We start from the raw sequence: 22,356 nt of genomic DNA on the forward strand, positions 1-22,356 counted from the left end.
GGTAGCAATGTTATCTACAGCAATGGTAGAATTTGAGCACCCCAACATCAGAGAAAACTAGCCATTTAATATGAAGTGAGGGACTATGCAGTGATTTGAGTTGCTGTTTGTGGGCAAATTGAGTTGTGTGCATGGATGGAGAGTGGGATTACTGCTGTATTTATAATAGATGTTTAGGGTCACAGATAGCCTAGTTAGTGGTTAGCCGTTAGCTTTGAAGATGCTTTGCTCAGCAGTATGTTCATTGGTGGATGATCACATGATGTTGGTCTATCGTTAAGGAGCTATAATCGCATTACATGTTCTCCATTTCTGTAGCTGGACAAACAAATGTACTGAAGTTTAGTTTGATGCTACGAGTGACCATGTCATGTTTTTTGCTATTACTGCCCCCATGTGCCCAGTTATTCCATCTTCATATAATTATTAGCAAGGAGCATCTGTCTTCATCCTAACATTGTCCGCTTATATTACTAAAGTACTAATGTGCACATTTCTGTACATGTGGCTATTATTTTGTGATTTATGTCGTACTCTTTGTATCTCTGTGTATATTGTAGAACTGCAAACTTCCACAATGACAGTGTAAACCTGTTGATGTCTATGGGATCTGGACTTCATTTGCTCTTTAAATAAGACAACATCTAACAATTCTGTCCAACTGCAGCATTTCAAACAAGTCCAAACCATAGTTCCTTCAAATCACCATGTAACCCATCATCTATGCAAAATATGATTTAATATAACTGCATATAGTCCCCATAGCTTGTGTTTGAACATTAGCAGACTACACACATGTATGTAATTTCTCTAAAGTTTGCAGAAGCTGTGAGAAGGCCTTTGGCAAGTAAATGCCAAAGTATACAACACAAGTAAATGCTTCCGCAAGTGCTTCCATTGCTAAGAAAAGACTTTTCCACAGGATATAATGGAATATTTACTGACATGGCAATTTGCATGGGATTAAAATAACCTGGGGTTATTTCTACTGGGTGTCTTATAGTAGAGCGCACAGTCTGTGAAAATGACTGACATGGTAGATTCAAATGGGGGTAAAATCTTCGAGCAATGGGATAATTACATGAACCCCCCTGCCTATGTAAACATATGCCCATCTGAATAGGACTGTAGTTAAGTATACAGTGATGGAGTAAGCACACAGTCTGTGGTGTTCACACCTTCAAGGGTCTTTCAGGACTATGCAAGCAGAAGCACATTTCAGCATAGTCATTTTTTTATTCTTCAATAACGCTGTAGTCCCTGCTGGAGTGGCTGTTGATGGCCACACGGCGGGTTTGCTAAGGACGTGTCAGGCCCAGCAGGCCGAGGGTGATTAAAATACCTTCATGCCCACATCTGGGCACACACACCCTCCTTCATCACATGCTGCTCTCTAAACTGACATGGGCATCTCTGTGAACACAGGATGTGGGGAGTGAGAGAGCTGAGGAACCCACGGCGACCTGCTCCTTCTGAAAAGTGGCCAGAGTGAGTGTCTACTGCTGGAGCTCTGACTGCATGCAGGCTCAGACAAACACTGTGTGTGTGTGTGTGTGTACACTGGTACTTTGAAAGGCTAAACCACAACTCTAGGTGTGACAGAAGGTTTAGATCATGCTCCTGACTATTTGAGGATAGATCTCTTGGACATTGTTCATTTTTACACAGAAATCTAACTCTGAGCAAATGCATTTTGCATTTTTTTCCATTACACAAAATGCTAAAATCGTCTATTAAAATAGAAGGGAAAATAGAAAGGAAGTAAGAATTATTTTCCTCACACTAAAACAGTGTGAGGAAAATAATACTAATGGATGAGAGAGAAAAGAGGAATAAAAGATCCAGCACAGCACAAGTGGCTGAACCAGAAAAACAAACAAACAAATTTTGGACCAGATGTACATTTGCTGCAGTCATATCTTGCAATGCGGGGTAAAGTAAACAGGACTCCCTGCAGACAGCAGGACCGGAACACACCTGCATGCCACACTCCCGTCTCTCTCTCACCTCTCTGTGATTCTTTGCCGCTGTGTTCTCCCTTCCTGTCCTTTTCAGTTGATGCGAGACCCTTTGGTTTAGTCCCGCAAACCTTTCCTGCTCTTCTAAGATAATCCCCACCCCAGCTGTGGGCTCCCACTGCGGACATAAATCTGAGCCCCTAAATCCTCACCTGGACACCGTTCAGAAAGTGCACCCCTGACAGGAAGCTGGGGGAGTTTGGAAACGGGGGTGGAGCGGCTGATCTCTAAACTAGCCTCTAAGTAGATTACACCACCTGAAATCCCAACATTTCTCTGTCCCTCTATCGCTCATCTGCTGACATCTTCATGTTCAGGGACACATGCCACCGCACTTTCACTCAGCTGGACTCAGAGTGGTGATGCGGTCCAGGACCGGAGCCTGCTGGACTGCTGCTGTGGTGTGGACTCCGTGCTGTGGTCACCGTGCTGTGGTCTCCGTGCGTTTCACTGTTCCTCTTCCTGTTTGTTTGTTTTGCTCTGCGTGCCGCCGCTCGTCCTTGGGCCCCATGCTGCCATAGCAACCCCAGCCCCCCAGGACAATGTCTGTGGGTCGCTGAAAATGAGCTGTGAGAAGAAAAAAAAAGAGCGTTTCCAAGGGGCAGGACGTGCCGGCCATCTGGTGCACATTAGCCAGAGTGAACTAACAGTTTAATTTCCAACTGGCAGTAATTACAGGGCTGTCTGGGGAAGGGCTTGGTTCAGCCTACCGGGATTAAAGACGGCCCACGGGAGGTGAGCGCTGATGTCATAAGGTTACGAGACTTTATGATCAACTGTCAAATTTTTGTCGCCTAGTGGTAAATAGGACAAGACGACCCAATATCTGCTTATGATATCTTAACACATCAGATATCTACTTATGGTGTTCTACCAAATTCTGCCCACACACACAAGAGGATGCTTTCTGACCTGTGACCTTAAATGATCACTATGATGATTACAATTACACCCCCCCCCCCTAATTTTAAGTGATTTTAACTACATAATGACAGAACTTTAGAAATGATCATTCCTAATGTGATCGATTTATTTTGTTCAATTTAGGAAAACTGTGATCCATTTCCCTAAATCCCTTAGAGCAATTCAGCATCATCAGTTCAGTCAAACTCCATAAATGATTCACCGATGACTCATTTTTACTTAGGAACTGTTAGAGTGAATGGACAAGATGATCTGGTAGACTTAAAATGTGCTCTTTAGAAACATACACCTGTTCAGCCTAAAATAATTTACCATAAAATATATCCTCACAGAGAGTCTGTGAGCGTGTGAGTGTGAGGAGATGGTTAATAAGGAAAGTGGATGGAGGGATCAATCACACACTGAGCAGAACTTTTCTCTGAGGGTTCACTGTTGACCCAGCGCTGAGGTGGACACGTGGAGGTGGAGGATTGTCTATACTATGAGTTCAGGTGGAGGTGGAGGAGTGTCTATACTATAAGTTCAGGTGGAGGTGGAGGATTGTCTATACTATGAGTTCAGGTGGAGGATTGTCTATACTATGAGTTCAGGTGGAGGTGGAGGATTGTCTATACTATGAGTTGAGGTGGAGGTGAAGGATTGTCTATACTATGAGTTCAGGTGGAGGTGGAGGAGTGTCTATACTATGAGTTCAGGTGGACGTGGAGGATTGTCTAAACTATGAGTTCAGGTGGAGGTGGAGGAGTGTCTATACTATGAGTTCAGGTGGAGGTGGAGGATTGTCTATACTATGAGTTCAGGTGGAGGTGGAGGAGTGTCTATACTATGAGTTCAGGTGGAGGTGGAGGATTGTCTAAACTATGAGTTGAGGTGGAGGTGAAGGATTGTCTATACTATGAGTTCAGGTGGAGGTGGAGGAGTGTCTATACTATGAGTTCAGGTGGAGGTGGAGGATTGTCTATACTATGAGTTCAGGTGGAGGATTGTCTATACTATGAGTTCAGGTGGAGGTGGAGGATTGTCTATACTATGAGTTGAGGTGGAGGTGAAGGATTGTCTATACTATGAGTTCAGGTGGAGGTGGAGGATTGTCTATACTATGAGTTCAGGTGGACGTGGAGGAGTGTCTATACTATGAGTTCAGGTGGAGGTGGAGGATTGTCTATACTATGAGTTCAGGTGGAGGATTGTCTATACTATGAGTTCAGGTGGAGGTGGAGGATTGTCTATACTATGAGTTGAGGTGGAGGTGAAGGATTGTCTATACTATGAGTTCAGGTGGAGGTGGAGGAGTGTCTATACTATGAGTTCAGGTGGACGTGGAGGATTGTCTATACTATGAGTTCAGGTGGAGGTGGAGGAGTGTCTATACTATGAGTTCAGGTGGAGGTGGAGGATTGTCTATACTATGAGTTCAGGTGGAGGTGGAGGATTGTCTATACTATGAGTTGAGGTGGAGGTGAAGGATTGTCTATACTATGAGTTCAGGTGGAGGTGGAGGAGTGTCTATACTATGAGTTCAGGTGGACGTGGAGGATTGTCTATACTATGAGTTCAGGTGGAGGTGGAGGAGTGTCTATACTATGAGTTCAGGTGGACGTGGAGGAGTGTCTATACTATGAGTTCAGGTGGAGGTGGAGGATTGTCTAAACTATGAGTTCAGGTGGAGGTGGAGGAGTGTCTATACTATGAGTTCAGGTGGAGGTGGAGGATTGTCTATACTATGAGTTCAGGTGGAGGTGGAGGAGTGTCTATACTATGAGTTCAGGTGGAGGTGGAGGATTGTCTATACTATGAGTTCAGGTGGAGGTGGAGGAGTGTCTAAACTATGGTCTCCCACACTTGTCCCACACAATAAATTTAGCAGATTAAAACAATAAGCCAGAGAGAAAATAGAGCAAGAATAATCTCACCAATTACAGAAATTTACAATGCTCCTAAACCTTTATGGAAATCTGACACCTGATGTATGGCTGCATGAAATACAGTTCATATCGAAGGCAATCAATCTGGGCACCTTAAGAGGGTCGCACAGGCTGTGCTGAGAGGGGCTCCGGTCTGCAGCTCTCCAGAGGGGGTATAAACGGCTCTCACTCTCGAGGTGGTCCGGCTGAAGGCCTTGGGCTAAATGGGACACAGATGCTTGTCATGTGGCTGCCCTCACCCCTACACCTACACCCCAGCCCTCCACCCATGCCACACCCCTCCACTGTACCCCACAGAGTGCTACGCTTGAAGCCGTCAGCACCGCACACGTCTGATAAGGCGTGGCCTGCACCTTGCCTCCAGCTGCAAGGCTTGAGATCGCGGATCAGATTTTACAGCCTTGCTGAAGCTCGCCTTGAACGCCATTGCGGCCACAAGGAACAGTGTGGATGGTCCGACGCTGAGCTCTAAATCAAACGTTAAGTGCTGACTCTCCGGTCCGAGCGAAGTGGCTCTCTGAGCCACCATGACAGAGCACCTCCAGGCAGTCTGGATCGCCTTCAGCCGAGCCTGGCTCGGCAGGACCAGGCCACGTTACACACTGTCTGCAGGATTGGGCCGAGGGGGATATGGTACCGACAGCCTGTCCCAGCCAAAGGATCAGATAGCAGCTCCGTAGGGCCACGAGCGCAGCTCAGCATGTCAGAGGCCGAGAATGTACGGCCTTTCCAATACACCGCTGAGCTCCATGTCAACTACTCTCACATTTGCCCTCATGTTGACCCCACAACCCCTGAACTACCCCTTGATCATCCTGATCAGCCTTCGACATTCGACACACTCCCACTAGGTGACAAATCAGAGCAGTGCAAGTGGCCAAGTGGCAGTGTTATCAGGACAAGACGGCCTTTGAGAGGGAGATCTGTGACGGGCTCACGCACACATGGTTTCCATTTCAAGAATAAGAATCAAGCTTATTTACCTGAAGGCAGACAGACTTTTGTAAAATTGTGTGCTGCTTATGTTAATGAAATTAAACACTGTCTTTCAGTTACTTTCAGTAACTGGTCAAATAAAACCTTCTTTATGAGGGGAGCCGTCTGTGGACATGTAACAGGATTTCTAAGGTTTTGGTAATGAAATCACTATTTCACCTCATCTCTGCACACGTGTGATGTAGCTCTGCATGGAGGTTCCCTGGATCACACTGGCCCTGATTGGTCAGATAAATGTGGAACATGAGTGCAAGAAGTTATTTATTTTTTATTTTCTTCATCATCCCCAATGATTGAACTCATGAAATGCCAAATTGTAGTTACCAGCTGTCAAAACACTGGGAAATTTGCACGCTGGTCAATAAGAAAAAACACAATTAGGCACAGAAGTTTAGCCTTAGAGCGCTGTGTATGCAAGTCAGTGTGCAGCTGAGTAGACTCTAGCATTGCATGCACTGTGAGTGCCAGGGGTCACCATGAAGTGGGACCGTTTGGCTGAGCTCCTGAGTCTGGAGAAACAGGAGCTCACTCTTAAAGCCCAGACACTGGTGTTACCCTGATTTATAGACGGCAGAGTTTATGATATGGGGACGTGTCAGATTTAGGTCAAAACTGGTGCAAAGGTGAAAGGGAATTTAGAAATATATCACCCGCTGCGGCACGCAAAGCGGTTTCACTGTACAGGGTGCTGAATTCAGGAATACAGTTTTTCCAATAATTAAATCCATTCTGGTGTAGCAGCTACAAGTCTGGGAGGAAAAAATTATATTTTCCGTTGATTATTGTTGGTTTCAGAATTATATTTTGCCATGCAGTTAGCCAATAAGCAGCAACCCACATTACCCACTGGCCTTCCTTACTGAGAATAAGTTACCACGAAGGAAATGTTAGTATGCTAAAGTCATGAGTGCTGAGGAGGTCACCTCTCAATGGGCCCTGGCCTGCTGTGCAGTACAGGGGTGTCTCCACTACATCATGGCATTGGGGCAGTGGTGGTTGTTTTTGTTTGTTTTTGCTGGGCATTGGTCCTAATGAGCACTAGCCATGTCACAGAATTTGTGTTGAACGCACCGGACCTCCAAGCGTCAGCACTTAACCCCTTAAATGGGAACCGGAAGTGACACATCGGAGGAAGTCAGACACACCTCAAACGCTGGACCTCAGACACTTTACTGAATGATGGTAAGCCGGCTCGACGTTTATTTAAGCGGTAGCTCAATTTTGACTGATTTGGAGTAATTTGTTTTCCTTCCTTGTCTATGCAGGCCTGCTGCACAAGGCGATGGAGGCTGTTTTCTGTGGCCACTGTCCATCTGGTTTGTGTGTGCTTCCTGGTTAATCCTCTTACCACCTGTTGGAGAACACACCACCCCCCTGCCCTCCCACTCACGGCGCTCCAGAGGACCTAATCAAACCTGAAGGGCTACCTTTAAACTCAGCAATCGCTCAATATTGGTCTGTCAGGAGAATTAATGTAGCCTGGGACACATGTGGCTCCCCGGTGAAAGAGCTTTAAAATGCCTTGTCATCTATGACACGAGCTTTCTTCATCCGTATTTCTGAAGAAAGACATTCATCACTTAATAAAGCAGCTTAACAGACGGAAATGGTGGGTTTAGCCAAAATAAAGAAAAAGTAAAAATGTATATAATAATTTGTCTGCTTAGGTAAAGTGCCTCAAAAATAAACGAGTTAATGTAAGACATAAACAAATCATCAAATTACCACTCAGCTTTCTGAGACGACGCCAGCTATCCTCTGTGAACTCTTTCCCTTCACCTTGCTCTCAGGGCTGGGGACAGCTCACCAAACGAGTCCGTAACAACCATGTCTGTTAAGAGACATTTTTTAAGAAAGGGACTCTTGTCAACCAGGCAATATAGTCCAAATATAAAAATATTTTAAAAGCTGCTACATTTGTCACTTTTAAGGGTGTTTGTCTAATAGTAGATATGTAGACTCTTTGGCACAGGATATGGGGTCTAAGCATAACAACTTCATCTTTTCACATCAGAAAGGCAGACTACTAATTAGTCAGAGAAGACTCTTCGCCTCAGGAGAGCCTTACAGGAACAACCGTTCTCCACCGATGTTGAACATCTTTTGTTCCTGGGACACACTGCCTGTATCGGCGGTCTGATTATAATTGGGTTTGGGGACAGTTCCTAAACACCCTCTTGTCAGCCGCTGTCAGAAGAACGTATTAGCCCGTCGCAGCACCACAGTTTAAGGTCTCTCTCGGTTATTTTCTCCTTTCAGCTGCTGGAAACACTGCCGCTGAGATATCGCAGTCGAAAGTGCCCTAAGATTAACTATACCTGTCAGTTACACGTTTAAGTACTCCAGAGCCATACTAACCGCCGTACTTAAACAAACTGTCATTTTGACTCTCGCCAGCGCCAAAGAACGCACGCGGTCGGGAGTGATGTGATGTCGCGCGCCTCGACCACGTCCGCCTCCCCCGCTTCCCCTGCGGACTCGCGTCTCGCGGACACCGCGTGCCTGTGTTAACAGTCGTGTTATCGCATGAAACCCGACGAGTGTGCAGTTTCTCTGTTTTTACTGTGAGCTGTCTTTACCACATTCGGAAGCGCGGCATTATATATCACTAAGACCTATGTTTTTTTTTTACATTTTTAAATATTCGGGAAGACCAAACTCAACATATTTACTTCTGCACATGTAATTGTGCATAATTACAGTCATATATCGGAGTATTTCTTTCATTTTGCCTTTTTTTCCATCTAGTAGTTGCAAAGTAATTGGCAAAGTCCTGTTTACACGTTCATATTCACAAATCATTGTACTTTACAGCGGAAAATTAGTGCTCTGATTTACGTTGGAACTCTCATTATTCTTTCTGTACTTTAAAAGCTCGTGGGTGCAGATTCTCAGTACACCGATTTTTTTAAGTTTTGGTACATTATAATTAAGCCGTTTTTTCGCTATTTATTCACATTAACTTTTTTCCTCTAGAGCTACAGCAGAAGTTTTTCATTAAGATCTGACTGGTGCTCAACTGGTGCGTCATGAAAAGAAAACAGAACTTTAGAGTGAGTGCTTGGATTAGAGGATCAGTGAATCCTTGGATCAGTTTGTCTTCCATTTGATTGTTCATTTAAGCAGTATGGACAGTTTAAAATTACAGTCATTAGGAAATGTTTTATTTTTAGACTTTATTTTTAGACACGTAAAGTGGGAAAATGATTCTATTTCATTATGACGACCCTAACTCAAATGTAGTGACCAACACATTCTTTTCCATTGATGCGATTTTATTCTAGAATAGTGTATATCAAAAGTGTCTCTTCGTGCTGCCCGTCCTAAAGAGAAATCATATTATTAGTGGTCGAATGATTTGGTCAAAATGACCTAAGTAACCATGTGAGTATCATTCAGAAATAAAACTGAATGGCACAAAGGACTAAATCAAGATTCACCAAATTACTGGAAGGAAGTATATTTAATTATGGATAAGAAGAGAACCGTTTAGCATGAGAGGCACAAAACAAATGTACTCCTTCCATCAGAAGGTAGCAGAATGCAGGCAGCATGGATATCTTCTCTCAGCCAAGAAGATCGGAACTGGTGCTTTCTCCAAAGTCCACCTTGGCTATGCAACACCTAATAAGATCTCTCAGAACTACAAGCTTGCCAGTGACCTCAAGACGAAGAACCACAACATGGTAAGAGTGAAGGACCTCAATACTACAAACCTCGATAATGCAGAAATGGTCCAAGGACTAACTAAAAACAAGCCTAATCTAACACAAGAATCTGATTCTTGTGTAGCAAATGTATTCTTTTAGTTGTTTTATACCAAGCTTTTGTTCAATTTTGTAAACCTTTTGCAATAATTTGGTTATGTCCTAAATTATTAGTCCTGTATATTGTACTGCCTTGACCGAGGTGGCTGTTAAGATCATCTCCATTAATGACGCTCCTCCTGAGTATTCAAAGAAGTTCCTGCCCAGAGAAATCTGCGCCTTGAATACTACCTACAGACATCCTAGTGTGGTAAGTCCTGGCCACAGGATGGACAGATGACGCTATCCACATGGGAAACAGTCCAAACCAAATATTTTAACAACCCATATTACTCAAAAGATCTGGGGAAACAGCTGACCCATATTATTTAGCCAGCCATATTACCCAAATGCAGTGACTGGATGGATCTCCTTAACATGTTAAGGTTCTAACATGTAGAAAGGACAGACATGGCCTACAAACCCTCTTTGTAGATCCAGCTGTATGACGTGTTCCGCTCAGTGAGACGTGTGTACCTGGTGCTGGAGCTGGCCATGCAGGGAGACCTGCTGGAACTAATCAACGCGGCCTCCATCACGAAGAGCGGCCCAGGTCTGCCTGAGGACCAGGCCCGTCACATCTTCAAACAGATCGTCAGCGCCGTCTCCCATTGCCACAGCAAAGGCATCGCACACAGGTTTACAAATGGGATTAACACAGGCTCAGTGTTCACAAATGGGATTAACACAGGCACAGTGTTCACAAATGGGATTAACACAGGCACAGTGTTCACGAATGGGATTAACGCAGGCACAGTGTTGACGGATGGGATTAAGAGACTGTTCATAACAGGCACATTGTGCGTGGATAGGATTAATGCAGGCACAGGAATCAAATAGGACAAAATCTGAATATTTACGATGGGCTATTTTTTCAGTTTTAGAATTAACATGGATGTCATGGTTGTTTTAATTGTTTTACATTTTTACAGAGACCTGAAATGTGAAAATATCCTATTAGATGAGAGAGGATTTGTGAAGTTGACAGGTAAGTCATGTTACACACCTGTTGTCTGTCCCAGTTGTCTGACTCCCAGACTGCCTTGCATGTACAATCTCACCTGGCAGATTTTGGCTTTGCAAACTACTCCAGCGACAGAAAAGTCCTGATGAGCACGTTCTGCGGCTCAGTGGCCTACACTGCTCCCGAGATCCTGCAAGTACAGTGGCGAGCAGGCTGACCTCTGGAGTCTGTGAGTGCATTCAGTGTGTCCTGCATTAACATGGCCCGATGTCCCCGTCGCTAGTCTGCTTCTGAGGTCGAGCATACCCGCACAATATTGACATTCTTGTGATCTAGTTTTAAATGCACAAACAGATCTTTATAGTGTGGGATTACACAACATTCCAAGTGGTTAAACTGGACTTTTAAACTTTACTGTCCAGAGCACTTGGTTCCCAGATTCAACCCTGTCCAAGATATGTAGAATTATTCCTGGATGTTTACAGGGTTAGAAAAGTCCTTCCATAGCTAAACTGAAGGGTTTATTGAACGTGTTGGAAGCAGCCACATGTAGTGTGGGCGCATGTTAAATCTGCAGTTGGAGATGATCAGATAAATGGACTTTTTCAGTGGAACCAATTCATTTTTTCCCACATATTATTCTCATCCTTTATCACACCACATGTTTAAGGTACATTTTTAAGTGCTTTAATTTGAACATTTCTTTTAGTTACTAGAGTTCCACTTGAAGTTTGTTTAAATGGTTATCTATTGCAGCTTCCATATGTGAACAGACACACGTCACTGTGTGTGAGCCGTGCCCTCTAACCTTGGCTCGTTGTTGTTGTGTGCTGTGTAGGGGTGTGATCTTATATGCCATGATCACAGGGAAGCTGCCTTACCCTGAGAAGCATCCACGCAGACTGGTACAGCTCCTCAGGAAAGGACTACCGCTGCACCAGCCCATGTCTGAAAGTCTGTGCCACTGGGACCACTGCCTTGTTAAACCTTTGCTTTCATTGCTGATTTTTTGCTTTCAAAAAAGATGCCCTTTTATCTGCTGCCAGTACAAGTCGATGCGTCACACATAGGGACTGATGTTTGGGTGCAGACACAAGACTCGGTTCACAGACAAGCTTCAGGCTACTGGCCAGATTCCACAGCAAACAATTAGCATGACTTCAACAGTGTGTGGAACTCTGCTTTGGCCAGACGTTCTGAGGTGTGAGCAGACATAGACATACAGACGTTCTGAGGGAGAGCGGACGTAGACATACAGACGTTCTGAGGGAGAGCGGACGTAGACATACAGACGTTCTGAGGGAGAGCGGACGTAGACGGACACGTTCTGAGGGAGAGCCGACGGAGACGGACACGTTCTGAGGGAGAGCCGACGGAGACGGACACGTTCTGAGGGAGAGCCGACGGAGACGGACACGTTCTGAGGGAGAGCCGACGGAGACGGACACGTTCTGAGGGAGAGCCGACGTAGACAGACAGACAGACGTTCTGAGGGAGAGCCGACGTAGACAGACAGACAGACGTTCTGAGGGAGAGCCGACGTAAACAGACAGACAGACGTTCTGAGGGAGAGCCGACGGAGACAGACAGACGTTCTGAGGGAGAGCCGACGGAGACAGACAGACGTTCTGAGGGAGAGCCGACGGAGACAGACAGACGTTCTGAGGGAGAGCCGACGGAGACAGACAGACGTTCTGAGGGAGAGCCGACGGAGACAGACAGACGTTCTGAGGGAGAGCCGACGGAGACAGACAGACGTTCTGAGGGAGAGCCGACGGAGACAGACAGACGTTCTGAGGGAGAGCCGACGGAGACAGACAGACGTTCTGAGGGAGAGCCGACGTAGACAGACAGACAGACGTTCTGAGGGAGAGCGGACGTAGACAGACAGACAGACGTTCTGAGGGAGAGCGGACGTAGACGGACACGTTCTGAGGGAGAGCCGACGGAGACGGACACGTTCTGAGGGAGAGCCGACGGAGACGGACACGTTCTGAGGGAGAGCCGACGGAGACGGACACGTTCTGAGGGAGAGCCGACGTAGACAGACAGACAGACGTTCTGAGGGAGAGCCGACGTAGACAGACAGACAGACGTTCTGAGGGAGAGCCGACGGAGACAGACAGACAGACGTTCTGAGGGAGAGCCGACGGAGACAGACAGACAGACGTTCTGAGGGAGAGCCGACGGAGACAGACAGACGTTCTGAGGGAGAGCCGACGGAGACAGACAGACGTTCTGAGGGAGAGCCGACGGAGACAGACAGACGTTCTGAGGGAGAGCCGACGGAGACAGACAGACGTTCTGAGGGAGAGCCGACGGAGACAGACAGACGTTCTGAGGGAGAGCCGACGGAGACGGACACGTTCTGAGGGAGAGCCGACGGAGACGGACACGTTCTGAGGGAGAGCCGACGGAGACGGACACGTTCTGAGGGAGAGCCGACGGAGACGGACACGTTCTGAGGGAGAGCCGACGGAGACGGACACGTTCTGAGGGAGAGCCGACGGAGACGGACACGTTCTGAGGGAGAGCCGACGGAGACGGACACGTTCTGAGGGAGAGCCGACGGAGACGGACACGTTCTGAGGGAGAGCCGACGGAGACGGACACGTTCTGAGGGAGAGCCGACGGAGACGGACACGTTCTGAGGGAGAGCCGACGTAGACAGACAGACAGACGTTCTGAGGGAGAGCCGACGTAGACAGACAGACAGACGTTCTGAGGGAGAGCCGACGTAGACAGACAGACAGACGTTCTGAGGGAGAGCCGACGGAGACAGACAGACAGACGTTCTGAGGGAGAGCCGACGGAGACAGACAGACAGACGTTCTGAGGGAGAGCCGACGGAGACAGACAGACGTTCTGAGGGAGAGCCGACGGAGACAGACAGACGTTCTGAGGGAGAGCGGACGGAGACAGACAGACGTTCTGAGGGAGAGCCGACGTAGACAGACAGACGTTCTGAGGGAGAGCCGACGTAGACAGACAGACAGACGTTCTGAGGGAGAGCGGACGTAGACAGACAGACAGACGTTCTGAGGGAGAGCGGACGTAGACAGACAGACAGACGTTCTGAGGGAGAGCCGACGGAGACGGACACGTTCTGAGGGAGAGCCGACGGAGACGGACACGTTCTGAGGGAGAGCCGACGGAGACGGACACGTTCTGAGGGAGAGCCGACGGAGACGGACACGTTCTGAGGGAGAGCCGACGGAGACGGACACGTTCTGAGGGAGAGCCGACGGAGACGGACACGTTCTGAGGGAGAGCCGACGGAGACGGACACGTTCTGAGGGAGAGCCGACGGAGACGGACACGTTCTGAGGGAGAGCCGACGGAGACGGACACGTTCTGAGGGAGAGCCGACGTAGACAGACAGACAGACGTTCTGAGGGAGAGCCGACGTAGACAGACAGACAGACGTTCTGAGGGAGAGCCGACGTAGACAGACAGACAGACGTTCTGAGGGAGAGCCGACGGAGACAGACAGACAGACGTTCTGAGGGAGAGCCGACGGAGACAGACAGACAGACGTTCTGAGGGAGAGCCGACGGAGACAGACAGACGTTCTGAGGGAGAGCCGACGGAGACAGACAGACGTTCTGAGGGAGAGCGGACGGAGACAGACAGACGTTCTGAGGGAGAGCCGACGTAGACAGACAGACGTTCTGAGGGAGAGCCGACGTAGACAGACAGACAGACGTTCTGAGGGAGAGCGGACGTAGACAGACAGACAGACGTTCTGAGGGAGAGCGGACGTAGACAGACAGACAGACGTTCTGAGGGAGAGCCGACGGAGACGGACACGTTCTGAGGGAGAGCCGACGGAGACGGACACGTTCTGAGGGAGAGCCGACGGAGACGGACACGTTCTGAGGGAGAGCCGACGGAGACAGACAGACAGACGTTCTGAGGGAGAGCCGACGTAGACAGACAGACAGACGTTCTGAGGGAGAGCCGACGTAGACAGACAGACAGACGTTCTGAGGGAGAGCCGACGTAGACAGACAGACAGACGTTCTGAGGGAGAGCCGACGTAGACAGACAGACAGACGTTCTGAGGGAGAGCCGACGGAGACAGACAGACAGACGTTCTGAGGGAGAGCCGACGGAGACAGACAGACAGACGTTCTGAAGGAGAGCCGACGGAGACAGACAGACAGACGTTCTGAGGGAGAGCCGACGGAGACAGACAGACAGACGTTCTGAGGGAGAGCCGACGGAGACAGACAGACGTTCTGAGGGAGAGCCGACGGAGACAGACAGACGTTCTGAGGGAGAGCCGACGGAGACAGACAGACGTTCTGAGGGAGAGCCGACGGAGACGGACACGTTCTGAGGGAGAGCCGATGGAGACGGACACGGAGACGGACACGTTCTGAGGGAGAGCCGACGGAGACGGACACGTTCTGAGGGAGAGCCGACGTAGACAGACAGACAGACGTTCTGAGGGAGAGCCGACGTAGACAGACAGACAGACGTTCTGAGGGAGAGCCGACGTAGACAGACAGACAGACGTTCTGAGGGAGAGCCGACGTAGACAGACAGACAGACGTTCTGAGGGAGAGCCGACGTAGACAGACAGACAGACGTTCTGAGGGAGAGCCGACGTAGACAGACAGACGTTCTGAGGGAGAGCCGACGTAGACAGACGGACGTTCTGAGGGAGAGCCGACGCAGACAGACGGACGTTCTGAGGGAGAGCCGACGCAGACAGACGGACGTTCTGAGGGAGAGCCGACGCAGACAGACGGACGTTCTGAGGGAGAGCCGACGCAGACAGACGGACGTTCTGAGGGGGAGCCGACGCAGACAGACGGACGTTCTGAGGGGGAGCCGACGCAGACAGACGGACGTTCTGAGGGGGAGCCGACGCAGACAGACGGACGTTCTGAGGGGGAGCCGACGCAGACAGACGGACGTTCTGAGGGGGAGCCGACGCAGACAGACGGACGTTCTGAGGGGGAGCCGACGCAGACAGACGGACGTTCTGAGGGGGAGCCGACGCAGACAGACGGACGTTCTGAGGGGGAGCCGACGCAGACAGACGGACGTTCTGAGGGGGAGCCGACGCAGACAGACGGACGTTCTGAGGGGGAGCCGACGCAGACAGACGGACGTTCTGAGGGGGAGCCGACGCAGACAGACGGACGTTCTGAGGGAGAGCAGACGCAGACAGACGGACGTTCTGAGGGAGAGCAGACGCAGACAGACGGACGTTCTGAGGGAGAGCAGACGCAGACAGACGGACGTTCTGAGGGAGAGCAGACGCAGTCAGACGGACGTTCTGAGGGGGAGCAGACGCAGACAGACGGACGTTCTGAGGGGGAGCCGACGCAGTCAGACGGACGTTCTGAGGGAGAGCAGACGTAGTCAGACGTTCTGAGGGAGAGCAGACGTAGTCAGACGTTCTGAGGGAGAGCAGACGTAGGGCTGACTGTCGCCTTTTTCTCCCAGCGTGCCGGGACCTTGTACAGCAGCTTCTACAGTGGCAGCCCTCTGCCTGTACTACAGAACCCTGTTGTATTATCAGGTTCACTAAGATCAGACTGAAATCATAAGCTTTTAATTGATCTTGCATTGTATGTGATCAATCGTTACCTGTTCGCCCTTAAACATGGGCCTGCCAATTGTGTCCAGGCACGGATGCCCAGCAAGCCAAGCATGCCCAACTGGATCCAGACGCATGCACCCCAAAAACCCCGCCCACTCGACTGGGTACAGGCATGTGTGGCCAGCCAGCCCCGCCCACCCGATCAGGACCAGGCACATGCGCACTACAGACCCCGCCCACCTGGCGGTGTCACATCAGCCTGGCCGAAAGCCCCGTGGCTGCATGCGGGTCATGGCAACCAGGATCATCCGGCACCTGGTGCCAGTGCAAAGCGGCGGCTGAGAGGAGGGTGTCGACGGCGTGTCTCCATGCAGCACGCCCCTCGGCCCCGCCTCCTGTTGACACGGCCCACGCAGGACCGGCCGAGCGGCCCACACCAGCTCTTCGTCTCCTGGCCGTGGCCCCCCTCCACCCCAAAGCCCTTTCGCAACCTGCCCAACTTCCGGAAACCTGGCTCAAGACCTTCCCTGCACCCCCACGTCCACAGGCAGGTCTGCGCACTCTCAGGGAGACGTCCCTGCGCAATACACCATCGCCCCACTACAGCAGGAGTCTAGACCTCCTGGAAACACACAGGGGATTCAGACACAGATTTAAGTCTTGAGTTTACTTCAGGATTTTAAAGGCAATTTTTGAGAGAAACCAGATATGGTTAATCCACTTTCCAGAAACTTTGCAATGGGTAGCGTGTCCCTTTCCCTCAGATTCTACCACTATCGGACTTTAGTATGATGTACCATCCTCTCTTAGAACTGATAGGAGGTTTCTCAGGAAGCATGGACGTGTCATCTCAGAACATCAATAAAATGAATTTCATAACAGAAACAATTCAGTTATTTTTAACATGTAATACCAAGGTCCTCTCTGGTCCTCACATTACAACAGTTGGGTGATGCTGGTGAGGTGTTGTTGGGGAGGGAGGGGTTGTGATGTCAGCTGGACTCAGAGTTCCAGCCTTGCTGGGTTCTACAATGTTCCTCAGCTCTTCAGCTCCTCTTTATGCAGCTGGGTCTCATCTATCTGCTCCTGCTCCTTAGTGTCCAGGTCCTTCAGCTTCTGCTCCACATCTTCAGGGATCTCCAACTCCATCAGGTTCTCCATCCCTGCCTCTGGCTCGTCCCCGATCAAAACCTAACCATGTGTATGCACACGCACGCGCGCACACACACACACACACACACACAATCAGAGGCACTAGTATTTTGGATTGTGCTCATCTGATGGTGTACATTTCAGTTCAGATCAGCAGCTGTAGTGGGTAATGATGTAAAATGTACTTGAGAGCATTACAGTAAATGTATCAATCAAACAACTTGTCAACATGGATGATTTTCCTCCATAGCCGAGTAATTCTATAGCAGTTCTAGCTCAGTTATTTGCAATATGTAGCATTACCCAAAAAAGGCCATTAATCCTAGATAAATATTAGGTTTACTCAGAGTCTCGCATATTGGATGTTTTATGATGGTGATTAAAACGTTTGGGTAAAAACCCAAACGATTGAAGTTTTGCCTGAACTCTACAGTTCTGAAGGGATCTCCCACATGTTGTGGAGAAGTTCAGGCTTTATTGAGAGCCCTGGTGACATCTTTTCCATGGAGTCGTTTGCTCGCATTACTACGGCCACCACGCCGCAGTGACAGGACCAAGGGTTTTTCCTCCACCAAATCTGTACATCCTGCCACTGCTTGGTTTATTTTATTTCTTTCCCCCTGTTCAGCCAAGGACATAAAGCTGTGCTGGGCACCCTGCCCCGCCGTCTGGGGCTGTCCCGCCGTCTGCCCCCAGCACCGGCACTCCACGACTGCTTGTCTCACACTGGGCGCTTGGACGTGAAGCGGCTGACACGCTGGAGGCTGGCGTCACACTGTGGGACGCTGCACCAGGTGGGACTGAAGATGTTTGGACTGTGGAATCTCAACTCTGAGGCCAACTTACACCATTTATCTTCATCCACTTAATGTCACAGCTTGACAAGTTGGGGCTGGTTTCAGCAAACATCTGACAAAGCCTCTAAACTAAATCTAACCCGGGACTACAGATGGAAATGTACTAGGTAGTAAGCTCTGTTGCAAAGCATTGTTCCTGAGACCAGTTTTTTTCCCCTGGCAAGAGCTCAATACACCAACATTTTGATGAATGTTATTTCATCTGAGCATTACCTGAACAAGTTTTTCACAGGATGAAATCACTTGGGGTTCCTTCTCCCACGCGTGAAACTCCCGCATGATTGGATAGACGTTCTTCTCCCTCATGATTCGCCGTCCCACTTTGGTGGCTGTAAGCTGTGTTAAATGGGTTAGTCAACCAGCTCAACGGAGGGCCAAGCAGTCAGCAATGAACATTTCACCATTTGCCATGAAGCCTTCACAGGATCACAGCATCAAACAGAATACAGTTTGTGTGACCTCGCAGAACATGCCTCACCAGCAGCAGGGTCTCGATGAGCATCTTGCGGATATCTGGGTCTTCCTCCCTTGTCTTGTCCTCTGGTAGGTACTGGAGGTCCACAGGCAGGCCTTCACACAAAGCAGAAATGGAACAAACTCCAGTTTCCACTGCTAAAATGTCGCACTGCGTGGCTCTGCCTGGTTCAGCGGTGACCACAGAGCCACTGTTCTATTTACTGGGCTGGTTATTCTCCAGAAACCCAAACAGCTAATTATAAAAGTCAGCTGAAAGGCAACATGTTCCACAAGACTATTAAAATATCACACAAATAGAGCAGTTCAAACGCCATCATATAACCGCAAACTTTGAACGTAAACCAAAGATGAACACAGCACAAATTCATGACTTCCAGCACCAGTGATGTCAGCCACTTTTTTCCATTCTGCCTCAACTGACAACCTCGTAATCTTGGTTATTGTAAAGAACTATGCCACCGACATCCAGCTTGCCAACTGTTTAAATAATTCACTCTACTGCCCTCTTCTGACCAAAGTAGGAAACTGCATAAGTAGGTTATAATGTAAAAACTGTCAACATCTGAAGCATTTTAGGAGAACAGAGATTCTAAAGGTCACCACAGAACTACACATGAACCGTAGCTCAGAGGGTCTTAATCGAAATCAGAGAGGGGGAATTGTTTTATAAACAACACGAGAGTGAACTAAAACGCAGAATACAGCACCACGCACCTTCATTCTCCTCCTCCGACAGTTCCTCTGGTCCGGCCAGCGGCAACAGCAAGAAGGGCAGAATGTCCACAGCATCGCTTAGCAACCACTCGTGGTGCGCTGTGAGAGAAGGAGAGTAGCGATCATCACTCTGCTCACGAGCTGAAGAGGTCAGAGGTCACGCCTCTTTCAAGACCACCGTGCTATTCTTAAAGTTTGTTTTCCACTTGTATGGCCATGCCGTGATACTTTCAGCAAACACTCATATGTTTACAAAACTGTAGTAAATGACCCTTGTAAAACAGCTCTGTTCATACAACAGCATTCACAAGACGGTTAGCATATCTGACACCCAAGTGCCCCGCCCAATTTATACAGCACTAACTCAAAAATGCTGTTTACATGTCGGGCAAAAAAAGCCACTATCATCAGAGAACAGTAAATGAAAACACCACATCATAGAGTTATGTTTATGTACACACACACATACATTAACACACAGTCAGTAGGTTATATGGTCATGTACATAAGATGCATTCTTCCAGTGTAAGTATACTGATTCTATTACTGATCTATTACTGATTCTATTACTGATCTATTACTGATTCTATGTCAGCCTTCAGTTTTAAGGGCACCAATGTTGTCTCAGACTGACTGGTATCATGAGCTAATATAATGGGCTTTGATTTGATTGATTACCAACTATAACTCTGTTTTTGAGAATCTGAGGGCTTGATCATGGATGTAGGGTCAAATTTACCAGTCAAGACAGCAACACTGCCAGATGCTTCTTTATGGCAGTGAGTGCCATGTCACTACATACAGGCTCCGACGGGGCCAGTGGGGGCCAGTGGCAGCAGTGTGGGTCTGGAGGAGCTTACTGTGGTCGAAGCAGCAGTTCCTGAGCGTGCCCACAACACCTCCCCGTCTGGTGACCGAGGCCTCATACTGGGTGAATGGAAGAAGTCTCTGTATTACACACCTAGAGGGGAGAAGCACACATACAAAAACAGGACAGATGCCAGAGTTCCTCCAGGTCACCCAGATATCTGAAGAAAGCACAGCATCCTGAACACTCATTAAACTTGGTTCATTTAGTGAACTTACTAAGTACATGCAGGACTCCTCTTGCATGGGTCTATCTGTTACACAACAAATCTGCAATTTGCATTTAGTTTGGATGTGATGGTAAATACAGTTCAATCTATACGGGTTAAATTTTTTTAGCTACAAAAGGTATTTGCTTCCTGCAACGATGTTTGAGATCAACCAAAGTTGAAAATCAAATCGAAGATCAATAACCTAAATGAGTCAGCGTGAGGTCGCGGTCTCTTCTAGGCACGCCAGAACCTTTTACATGCATCCTGCTGCTCTGAAGCCCTAAGCCAGGCATGTCAGATTTGGGCTGTAACCAAACCCTCCAGGAAGCAGGTTTGCCAAGCCACTGCGTTCTACAACATCACCAACCTTTCCTTATCCAGGATGAAGGTCCTGGTCTCGGGCAGCTGTGTGAGGTTGGACAGCAGGGGCCCCAGGTAGTGAAGTGCAGCTTTCTGATTGAAGCCCTCTGTGCAGAAGATCTCGACGACTTTGGCCAGGCTGAGCTGCTGCTCCTGCATCACTCTGAACACCTCTCTACACGTTCTCTCGTGTCTCGTCAGGTTGGTAAGGATTGTGCAGATGCGGTCGGCGAACACGTACTCCGGGTCGAGGAGATTGCTGAACAGTGTGGGGAGTACATGTGCCTCTTTTACCAAAGGGTCGTGCAGGGTCTCATCAGCAGAAAGGTTGATAAGCGCGTGGTAGCAGTCCTTAACAATGGCGATTGAGGGGTCTGCTGTGAGGGTAACCAGGGCCTCGAGGAGTCCAGGTTTCGTGCGCAGGTACCGACATCCGTCTCTGGTCCCAGTCAGGCCAAGGATGTACTCTGTAGCCTGACCCTTCACGTCAGCTCTCGTGTCCAGCCGGAGGAACAACTGAAGGTCTTTAACCTCAGTGTCACTGAGCATCATGCCTGGTAGACTTTAGACGTCAGAAATGCTGTCACTTTATTCACTTTTTCTACCTGATAAAGATAAAAATAAGAATAAAGAATTGCCGGTCATGCTCACAAAATTTTTTAAGTCTACTACTACTGTTTATTAATGTTTTTGTTTTCATCAAGTACTTTAAAAATGCATTTCATCAGAGGTATCAATTCCAGGTTCAGAAAGTAAAAGTCCTCACCAGGATTTTGCTCAGGCTTCCTGGATTGTGTTGACCACTAATTTTACCTGGATTGCACTAATTAGAAAATCTAGCAAGCTTGAGCAAAATCCTGGTGATGACTTTTACTTTCTGAACCTGAAATTGACACCTCTGCATTTCAATGTTCCTAAAACACAAGGATTGCGATTTCCGAGGGTGTACTGAGAGCATCATCACCCATCTATCTGAAAGCGTGTTGTTTAAGCTGAGCTGATCATTAATCATTTGACAGTTTAGCGGAAGATTAGTGGCGGATCAGGTTTAACGCGCAGCTGCGTGTTAATCCCTTGGAGTTACCGGTTTAGCCACACCTGTGTTAAACGAGACTACACTACGACTAAGACAACAACACAGCAATTGCTCTGTTTGATGAGCGGTTAGATGGCCGCTACTTGCGTGCAGCGTTATTCCTCACCACCCAGACGTGCCCAGCACCGCTAGGTGGACGTGAACTACTGCGCGTACAGTGTAAAACTACATCACTAGAGACACACCCGAATCCCCTTTTTCATATGGCTAACCAGCACAAATTAGTAAGCTAATCTGTACAGTACTCAAAGCTGTAAGTGTAACAAACAGCGCGATACGATAAACGCACCTACCAACTTCACAAGGCAGGGAACGCACGTGTAGTAGCTGGTTATGTACCTACTTCCTGCTTTGAGACGGGCATCCCTGTTAGCCAATCAGATTACAGATGCTTCGATTTCGACGTGCTTACGTTTTTTGTTTGGTTTTTT

At 48.4% G+C, this 22,356-nt stretch overlaps 2 protein-coding genes and 1 long non-coding RNA gene across 9 annotated transcripts; 1 reads left to right on the forward strand and 2 right to left on the reverse strand.

Moving 5' to 3' along the window:
- Nucleotides 1-816: 816 nt before the first annotated feature.
- On the reverse strand, nt 817-8,356 carry LOC143499403 (uncharacterized). Its single transcript, XR_013126064.1, has 4 exons — nt 7,932-8,356; nt 7,589-7,694; nt 4,960-5,066; nt 817-2,585 (listed from the first exon to the last, which is right to left on the reverse strand). It is a non-coding gene; the product is annotated as an uncharacterized LOC143499403 (long non-coding RNA).
- A 428-nt stretch (nt 8,357-8,784) lies between these two features.
- On the forward strand, nt 8,785-17,367 carry LOC143499393 (testis-specific serine/threonine-protein kinase 5-like). 3 transcript variants are annotated; one of them, XR_013126061.1, is made up of 5 exons: nt 8,785-9,549; nt 9,773-9,880; nt 10,105-10,862; nt 11,472-11,587; nt 16,277-17,367. XR_013126061.1 is itself a non-coding variant. In XM_076994019.1 (5 exons), exons 1-5 carry the CDS (start codon nt 9,358-9,360, stop codon nt 11,477-11,479), a joined length of 567 nt encoding a protein of 188 aa, XP_076850134.1. In that variant the 5' UTR covers nt 8,785-9,357; the 3' UTR covers nt 11,480-11,970. The 3 variants fall into 3 exon arrangements, 2 of the variants coding, with proteins under 2 accessions (XP_076850134.1, XP_076850133.1); XM_076994019.1 differs by lacking the exon at nt 16,277-17,367 and having other exon boundaries at nt 10,105-10,307; nt 10,602-10,657; nt 11,472-11,970; XM_076994018.1 differs by lacking the exons at nt 11,472-11,587; nt 16,277-17,367 and having other exon boundaries at nt 10,105-10,926.
- Nucleotides 16,839-22,355, reverse strand: hgh1 (HGH1 cochaperone). 5 transcript variants are annotated; one of them, XM_076994015.1, is made up of 7 exons: nt 22,265-22,355; nt 20,837-21,430; nt 20,251-20,351; nt 19,391-19,489; nt 18,678-18,769; nt 18,413-18,535; nt 16,839-17,381 (listed from the first exon to the last, which is right to left on the reverse strand). In XM_076994015.1, exons 2-7 carry the CDS (start codon nt 21,379-21,381, stop codon nt 17,229-17,231), a joined length of 1,113 nt encoding a protein of 370 aa, XP_076850130.1. In that variant the 5' UTR covers nt 21,382-21,430; nt 22,265-22,355; the 3' UTR covers nt 16,839-17,228. The 5 variants fall into 5 exon arrangements, with proteins under 5 accessions (XP_076850130.1, XP_076850128.1, XP_076850131.1 ...); XM_076994013.1 differs by having other exon boundaries at nt 22,215-22,318; XM_076994016.1 differs by having other exon boundaries at nt 20,837-21,434; nt 22,265-22,309.
- Between the last annotated feature and the right edge of the window lies 1 nt (nt 22,356).

Source organism: Brachyhypopomus gauderio, unplaced genomic scaffold (assembly GCF_052324685.1).
Source record: "Brachyhypopomus gauderio isolate BG-103 unplaced genomic scaffold, BGAUD_0.2 sc132, whole genome shotgun sequence".
Classification (NCBI taxonomy): domain Eukaryota; kingdom Metazoa; phylum Chordata; class Actinopteri; order Gymnotiformes; family Hypopomidae; genus Brachyhypopomus; species Brachyhypopomus gauderio.